Consider the following 9,008-nt stretch of genomic DNA (forward strand, 5'->3'; position numbering starts at 1 on the left):
AGCAATTCAGCTACTAGGAGAAGCAGGTAAACCCCAGCCACTGCCTATTTTTTGGCTAAACAAGAGGGGGCAACCAAATGATTGACATCTTTCCTCACTAACATGCTTGATGCCTACAGACACCTCCTGTTCTCAGCAGCATGTCCCAGAGAAGTCTCCCGCTCGCTGTCGTACCACAGGCAGGTGACGCTCAGGTCAGCGATGTTTGCAGAGCGTTTAGAAACCCTTTGCTACAAGGGAAAAGGATGCCTTGATCTCATCTCCCTGGTGCTCATTTTACATTGCTGAGCACAGAGGTAGGGAGCAGCCAGGAGAGCTGAGCCCAGGCAACCTGAGCCAGTATTACAGTATGGGGTCTCTCAGCTGCCAAACAGGCTCCAGTGGGGTCACAGAGGAGCTACACGGGTCACAAAAGTTGGCAGGACAAAGATAAGAGACACATACCTGCTCCAAAGAGCACTTGGGCACTAGCCTAACACGATTCAGAGCATTTAACTAATGATACTCTTCTGTCTCCATCTTCCAGGTGCATTGCTGCTTTCCTACCACCCCAGACAGGTCAGCAAGCTGGAGAAGCCCGCGGGCAGCCTCACATCCAGGTTTTGACTGGGAAATGGGAACAAATACTCCCATCCTCAGCTCACAGTCAGCCAACAGCAAAATTCCTCCTTCAAAGCTACCTACCAGCCACCCCTCTGACTAACAAGCCTTGCCCACGCGACAGTGATGGCCTTGCTCTCTTCACTGGGACACAGGTATGCTGGGCGAGGTTCCCACATTACAATCTTTAGAGGCGGGAGAAGAGAGTCCTGGGCTGTGCCCATCAGCGCCCTGCTAAAGCAGACAAGCAGCACGTGGTGAATGATTAACCGCCCATACGTAGCATGGAAACGATGCCAAAGTCCTTCCAAAAGACACATTGCACAGCTTCTGCCTCCGGGAAATTTCCAAGGAGCAGGAGGCAACCTCCTGCCTGGGAGGGACAGAAAAGAGCCCCGGGAAGAAGTACATCCTCCAGAAACACCCAACACAAACCAATTGCAAGAGGTGCCAGGGCTCCTCCTAGTTGATAGGAAACTGCTGTGCTCCACAGAAAAAAATATGCATTCCCAGGACTGTGGTACTCACCCGTGTTTCCACCCTCCACGGCGGGTGGAAGGGGAAGCATGCAGGGGCTCGGCATGCCACCGAGTCAGCCCTGACCTTTACCAATTTCTGCATTTTTATTTCAAGCATCTGTAGGACCTGTTTGGGGAGAGGCTGTTGCAGAGACCCCACATGTCAAGATTTCTGGATATAAAGCAAGGATCTGGAGGATTACTATAAATGCACGAGCTATTTCTGGGACACTGATCTCTGAAAGCCCCCTGCCCCAACTTTAATATTCAAAGATTTCCCTTGCTGACTCCAGGAATCAGACATTCAGGTTTTAAGTTTAAAGTTGTGCTAATAAACATAAGGTCAACAAATAACAAACCAGTTTCAAGCTGAGACTTGCAACTGACTATAGTTTTTTCCAAGGTGATTTTTTTTCCTTCATGTTGAGAGAGAATAAAGAAAAAAACCACAAGCCCAGAAAGCACTCCAATTTTTAAAACCCTTGCAATTCACCTTCATTTGCCTAGGATTTGAAATGTCACAGCATAGACGCAAGAGCAGAACTCTTGGACTCGCTCACGCGAAAGACAAGATTTTTTTCTTTTTCCCAGACAGAAAAGCAGCCAATTTTAGAACACTGAAAAAATATTTTCCAGAGACCCGTAAGTCACATGAGTCACCCTTATTTGCAGATGAGCCCAAACCTGAACTGCAACACCATCACTCGGGCAGAGCAGAGGAAACCAAAAGCTGGATCAAAATGGGTAGCTTGTCTCAGTGGCTCTGCAGAAGGCCAAGGGAGATGAGAAGCAGGCGGAGCGTAGGCACGCCTCCTCTTACACAAGACTGCCATTATATATCAAGTCAAGTAATCTAACTTTGCGGGGAATGAACTCAGGGTTGAGGGCTCTGCATGGCAAAAGGACAGCCGCTTCTCTAGATTCATCATTTCTCCAGTGGGGCGGCTGAAATGGCACATTTTCCACGCTGGCTGGGAGAGGGCGGTGGGCAGTGCCGCAGCCCGCCCGCCGTGCACCCAGGAGCCAGAGAAGGTTGCGTGCCGAGGGCCGCTTGCACAGCTATAGCCCCCGCGTAACCAGCCCCGCCGGCTCACACGCTCAACTCGACCCATGAGACCAACTGCTCGGACCCTGGCTAGATGCCCCCCCGCTGCCAGGTGGGGGGTGCTGTCCCCAGACCCCCGCTGACCTTCCCACCCTGCGCCCACCTGCGGTTGCTTCCCTGCTTCTGCCCCAGCAGTGCAGGCAGGGGCTGTGACCGGGATGGCTCGTTATTCGCCTCCCATCGCAGCAAAGCCTGTTAGGCTCTCCGATAGCCATGCCACCGCATAGTTACAGCAGCACATGTATTGCATTTTACCAGCTTGCCTCTGACGGCAACCCACCAAACCCTTGGGAAACCGCTCCGCATGCACGAGGGGAAGCCCAAACACCACAAACCCCTCCTGTTTCCCTTCTCTATGCAAACAGATTGTGGCAGGTCAGGATGTGGTATTTCCACCATGCCCCACTGTCAGGTGCATCAGGAGAGGGTCATCCTTCGTCCCAGCCGCTGCCTGCCAGGGGGAGTGGGACTTACCCGGCAGGGGGGGCTGGCACATCCTGGGATCCCAGTTACACAGGGACAGGAGAGACAAAGGATGATTATTTTTCCCCGCTGAGGGATTACAGGCATGGAGCAGAACTCGGATGCTTTACGTCGTTCTGCAAGCAGGACCAGATTTGGAGCGGCTGTGGCACAGCACTATAGCTCGTAACGAGAGGCTTTGTGGTTAGCCATGAGTGCATACCACCTCCCCCCAAACGGTAGCAATATAACAACGTGCAGCACTGCCACAGCATCCTCCTCCCGAGGATTTTAAGGTGCTTGGCAGACGATACAGATTCATGTAACCTCACAAGCCCTCTGAGAGGGAGTAAAGTAAATGCAATAAAAAAATGGAAGGGATAAGCAGGGGAATGGAGAAATAAAACTGCCAGAGCAGCATGTTCAAGCACGCGCAAGAAATCAGGGACTCAGGGGCAGCTTCCCCCACCGCTAAGGTGGAATCCAACAGGCAGCAGCGCTCCAAATCCTCGGTTTGTTCAACTCGGCCCTGGCCAGCCTGAGAGCATTTCCCAGCACACCCAAAGGGCTACAGCAACAACAGCACTCACACGGGAAGCACCATATTCATTTCCACTGTCCTGCTTCATAGAGGGTCTCACAGCAGAGCAACCCGAACTGCTGGCAGCCCCCGGCCCTAAGGAGCAGCAAATAACATCCTCGCTCTGCCCGAGAGCCTCGGTTTTGACTTTTGAGTTTCGGCAGCCACAAGCGATGGCCCGGGGTCTCAGCTGAAGGGTTTCCACCCTGCTGCCTGAGGGCTGGGGCTGCTCTGACTGCATTTTCCAAACATTCATGCGGCTTCCCAAACACCCACACCTGCCACCCCCACTTTACAGGTGGAGAAAAGAGAGGCACAGGCCAAAAATCCCAGTGCCAGTCAAGGAGGGAAGCGGAGAGCCCCAGCACCTGACCCCTGCTCCAACTCCGACAAGGCTGCTGCTTTTATTCACTTCCATGTGTGCGTAAACGGCTGATAAATGGATTTGCAGCCAAAGAGTGACACACAGTGCAGTTCCTGAACTCCTTCAGCGATCGCTCCTGGGAATGGTACTGATGGGCCACTTTTGCTCCAGGGGCGTGTTTATTTTTTATGAAGCTATTGCCAAGAGTTGGGAGAACTTTATTGATGCTATTACATAGGCTGAAGGAGAACAAACCTCCTCCATGGACAGAGCACATCCTCAAGTCAGGAGCTCGATTTTGTCACACTACTGAGCCCACAGCTACCCAGGTTGGGCAGAGCGTGGGGGCTTTCAAAGCAAATTTGCAGTAGCACACCAGGGCACCACTACCACCCCTGGGGTTAGGAAGGAACCCCGAAGGCTCCCCCCGTCTCGCACCCTGCCCAAACCCTAGCCTGAGCCCGACTCGCAGACTGCTGTCTCTGGCTTAAAACAGACAAAACTCCTGAGCTGCGCCCAGGTCCCCCATTTGGCAGCAGAGAGGAGGGAGCCGAGGCAGAGGCTGGTACCAGCCGCACAGTGAGTCCCCCCCAGCGAGTGCCGCTCGCATCCCCCGGCCCGACGCCCGGAGCCCAGCTGGCCGGAGGAAGGGCTTGTGAGAGGTCACGGCTCTTATCTGGTCCCGATGGGAAAAACCTGTGATCGTATATATATATATGTGTGTGTGTATACATATGTACGTACGCGCCTCTGGAACGCGAGCCCCAAACCTCCCAGCTGTTTCACCCCCCCCTTTTCCTCGGCCAAGGGCAGCCGCTCTCAGCCGGAGGAGCAGAGCCCGGGCGAGCCGGCGGAGACAACTCGCAAACACTTTACCCACGGCGTTACTCGATTCCCCCGAGGTTTGCCCACCCTGCTCCCGGATTGTCACGGCTGCCATGGTGACGAGCACGAACGCTAAAATAAATACGAAGCAACCCGAAGGCAAAGCGAAGCCCTCTTCCCCCCCCCCCCCCCGGCCCGAGGCGGCGGCTCCCCCCGGCCGGCATCCCTCCCCGCCGCGGCAGGGCGGGATGCTCGGCTCACTCACGACGAGGGGGATGGTCCTCTCTTCCCGGCGGAGCTCCAGCCTGCCGGCCGCCCTCTGCCCGCTCCGGGCGCTGCCGCTGCTGCTACCGCCGCCGCTGCCGGCGGACCTGCCGGCGGCCGCCGAGCGGGGCTTGTTGTCCTGCCATAAGTAGTAGAAAGTGCCCAGGATCCAGGCGACGGTCAGGATGGCGATGGCATTGGCCCTGATCCTCCTCATGCCGAGCGCCCCGGGGGAGCCTGGGAGCGCTGCCTCGACGGGCAGGGGCGGCTGCGGGAGGAAGGAGGCGAGAGGCGGCGGCGCGGCGGCTCCCCCCGCACCGCTCCGGCTCCGGCCCCGGCCCCGCGCCGCCCAGCCGCCGCCGGGTCCTAACGCCTCGCCCCCCCGCTCCGCCGCAGGGGGCGGAGGGCTCCGCGCCTCCTCCTCCTCCTGCACCCGGCCTGGCCGGCGGGGGGAGCAGCCGGCCGGGGCTGGGCGGCTGCCTGCGTGGGTGCCGCTGAGGATGCGCCCGGCGCTCCAGCTGAAGCGGGGAGGGGGTGGCAGCCCCGGGAAAGCGGGTGCTCCCGTGTGGCGGCGGGGCCCCCCGTGGCGGCCGGTGGGTGACACGGGCTCAGCCCCACGAGGCAGCGGCTGGGACGCGGGTGAGGCGGCGGCCTGCCCTCCTGCACCGCTAGCCCAGGTCCCTGCCCCTGGTGGCCCCAGCCCCACGCGGTTCTCTTTGCCGTAAGGCAGGTGGCCAGCGAGTACCCCGCGGCAGCCCACGGCGCGGGACCTCGGCACCCACTCCGCGGAGACGGGCCCACCCCCAGAAGCGCTGAAGCTGTGGCTCGTGGGCTGCCAGTGGAGCTGCCCAAGCCCCCGCAGGGCCCACCCGGCAGTCCCACGCTGGCACAAGGGCTGGGTGCCTGGGCAAGCACTGCAGCCACCAGGCCTTTCCAGCCCGGCGGGAGGGGACACATGGCAGTGGAGGGGCAACAGCGGTACAGTTCCACGTTACAGGGCATTGCCGAAGCTGTAGCAGTAAAAAGCTCACTGAACCCAGCCCTGCAGGCAGCGTAGGCAACGGACCATCCAGGTTGTGAAACCAAGCTACGTTCAGGCACAGTGCAGCTGCTGTGCAACTAGGGCTTAAGGGTTTGAGCGAGCAGGAGGAGGTACCGAGAAAACTCTACCAGTGAAAATGCGTGCTTAGAGAACGTGGGTGCCTCCAAGGCACCTGACGAGGGGATTAGAGGATTTGAATTACAGCACAGAAAATGGCAGCAGGGCTTCTAAATTACTTTTTGCCTACCTTCCTCCTGGCCAAATCCCTCTAAATGTAATTACAACCTGCCCTGCTAAATTGCCCTTTCAGGTTTACCCGCACACCGCTCGTTTCCTGAAGCACAGCACAGTATGAAATTCATCTGTCAGACTTGTACTGTGCTAGCACTCGGGGCAGAAGGCTATTGCTAGGACCACCACCTCCCAGGGCTACAGCATGGCTCCACACCAACCTCCCTGCAAAGCACACTGCACTCCTGATGCAGAACGGTGTTACAAAGCATCTTACATCCTCCTAGGTACCTTTCCCAATAACCCATCAACCACCCACAGCTTCCCAGGCCGGCTGATCACAGCCAGCAGCAAGGGGAAGTTTGAGGCATTCCAGGCAAAAAAAAAGTCCTCCAAGGGATCAACAAAAATATAATTAGTCCAAGCTGCCCAGTCCATGTTTGTCCCAGTGGTACAAGTGACCTGTGGAAGCTGGGCTCCCACTGTTTTCAGTCTCTTTCACAGTCCTACAAAAAAAGGGCAGCTGCTGTCCTATGTGGGTTTGGATCCAGCAGCTGCCTGGGTTGCAGAGGGACATGGAGAGGCAGAGGAGCTGTATCCAGGATTTGGAAAAGGGAAAGACACGGGAAAAAGACATGTTCATGTCCCTGTGACAGCAGAGCCAGCACCATACGCTGCCTCCTTGTTACCACTGTGCATATCATACCAGACTTTGCTCGATTCCTTCTTAGTCTTTTCTCACTATCCTGCGAGATTCACTACAAAAAAGCAAATTACTCAAACGGTGATGGAGAAATGTGTGTGAAACAGGAGAAAACCCTCTGCCCCAACACTTGAACTAAGCAGACGGCCTTCTCCTGCCTTTCCAAGAGAGCTGCTTCCCCCTTCCACTGCAGTCATTCATTTTCTTCCCCCGTTGCCCTCCCTGCTAGCACACCCTATAAGCTGCCGTGCTGCCACAATTGCCTCCCCGCACCACATTCACTACTTTCAATCATCCTGATGGTGATCCCCACCACACAAGCATCTCAGCCTCAGCCAAGCCTCTAACAGTTCCCTGCAAGGTCAGCCCAGCATCTCCTCTTTTGTGCTCAGAAGAAACCTAGTTCCCTGACTCTTCAGATTCTCCAGGGACAAGATAATTTTGAGCACTCTTCCGTTTCCAGAGCAGATACCACCTTCTGGGCAAAGACACCTTGCACTCTATTCCCTATGCAGAACAAGGGCAGGAGGAGCCCTGCGTTTTCACAGCATCACCACTTCAATTTTGCAAGTGCAGTCTAACATTTGCCATCTACTAATAAATCCCAGTACCTTGTCCATAGTACAGTACAGGCTCACCCTCTTAGGGCTGGCCCAAGCCTTCCCCCCCTGCCCAGAGCAGCCATCAACCCCTATGCTAAATGGGTGCAAAGCACTGCCAGGTGAGCAAGGGAGCAGAGCCATACGGGGCAGGGTGGCACTGCCCGCGGCAGAGTTCAGCAGGCAGCTGCCCGCACCCAGCTGGCCCTCATCACTGGAAGCACCTTACACACACAAGCCTTGAAAGCTGACCGCATGCCGGTGGGTGCTCTCTGCCGTTGAGGGGCTCATGCGCCTGGAGAGGAGGCTCCCAAGCTCTCAGCGGCGCTTTCTCATCCCTGCAAAACACACCACCGAGCCCTCTTTGCTATTCTGCCCCCATCACATCCTGTTATTCCCAGAGCCTTGCCAGCAGTTCAGAAAACAGCACGGAAAACCCAGAAACTGAGTTTACTTGTACTACCTGGGTAATGTGGCCTGCTGGCAACTTACACAAGTGACAGGAACCCTCCTGCACAGAATCACTGCTTTCCTTCATTAAATCAATCTGTTAATTACAAGAAAAGCGCAACCCAGATAATTTAACCCTTTCGTTTGAAGGTCCCAAATCCCTTCCAAGGGGAGGCCTGTAGGTGTCAGAAACAAGCAGAGAGCTCTGTAGGCAAGCTTCAGCAGAGCCCCGAACAGAGAAGTCAGCTCTGATGTAGGAAGGCCAAGCTGAAGTTGAAGGGGTCTTTCTCCTAGGAGAAAGTCACTTTTACTCCCCTGTCCCTCCAGGAGTCAGCACCAGAACGCACATGTTGTTCCTGCAGAAACACAGCCAGAGCACGGGGTAGCGAAGCTCTGCTCTAACCCAGCAAAGGGCACAGCAAAAGCACCCAGTTACCCACCCTCAGAGCTGTTGGCAGAGCAGCTCACACTTGCCCGCAGGTACCCAATTCAGCTCAGATAAGCCAGATTTGCAGAGACCCGTTATTTACATTGCCCAAGCTTTGGGACCTATCTGAGCTGGAAAGGGTTAGGGAGTGCTGACAGGGGCACTGGAGCCGGCTGACCTGAAGGAGGCAGGACCTCCAGCACAGCTCCAGCAGAAAAGGCAGGTACTTTTGCAGCACCAGGCTTCCACATGCTTTGAAGGTGTCTCCACAGCAATGTTTCATCTTCAGGGCCCAAATACCTCACTGCAGGATGACTAGCTCCTGGGTCCAAGCTATTGGTACCCGAGGTCCTGTGTTCTGCAGCCAGAATTTGCAATGATTTCACCTCTGACTGTAGAGCTTTGCTCCGGAATCTCATCTTTCTTTTCAAAGGCAATACACTTTTAACCTTATGTTTCTACAGGGATCTCTGACAATATAAATTGTTCAAGTACAGCTATACTGTAAGCTGCAACGTTGCATGCAGATATTAGAGCCAGCCCCATCAGAGGGAACAAGAGTACCAGAAGCAATCTGGCACAGAGATCTCAACACAACCTGCAATGTAGATGTACAATGAATATTAACAGTGATAATACTACACTGCTGATCTTTGCAAAAGCATCAGCTAATTCAATAAATGCCCTAAGAGAAGTGACCTGAGAAACATAATATAATAAACTAATCAAGATTATACAAACCTCACAGCAGAATTATGGCATCTTACCACCACACTTGTTCTTTTTCAGTTTCCTCTATAGCTGTTCCATGTTAGAGTTAAGTCTTTTCTTTTTTTGT

At 55.1% G+C, this 9,008-nt stretch overlaps 1 protein-coding gene across 3 annotated transcripts in view; it reads right to left on the reverse strand.

The window, feature by feature from the left end:
• The window catches only part of GALNT16 (polypeptide N-acetylgalactosaminyltransferase 16), an 81,019-nt gene extending 75,933 nt beyond the window's left edge, over positions 1-5,086 (reverse strand). For 2 of the 3 annotated variants that reach the window (XM_052782359.1, XM_052782358.1), the window contains exon 1: positions 4,720-5,086. In XM_052782359.1, the coding sequence (XP_052638319.1) occupies positions 4,720-4,935 (216 nt within the window). In that variant the 5' untranslated portion in view covers positions 4,936-5,086. The remainder of the gene's footprint in view (positions 1-4,719) is intronic. The other variant, XM_052782360.1, reaches the window with a different exon arrangement.
• Positions 5,087-9,008: the final 3,922 nt, after the last annotated feature.

The sequence above is a fragment of the Harpia harpyja genome, chromosome 3, assembly GCF_026419915.1.
Source record: "Harpia harpyja isolate bHarHar1 chromosome 3, bHarHar1 primary haplotype, whole genome shotgun sequence".
Classification (NCBI taxonomy): Eukaryota; Metazoa; Chordata; class Aves; order Accipitriformes; family Accipitridae; genus Harpia; species Harpia harpyja.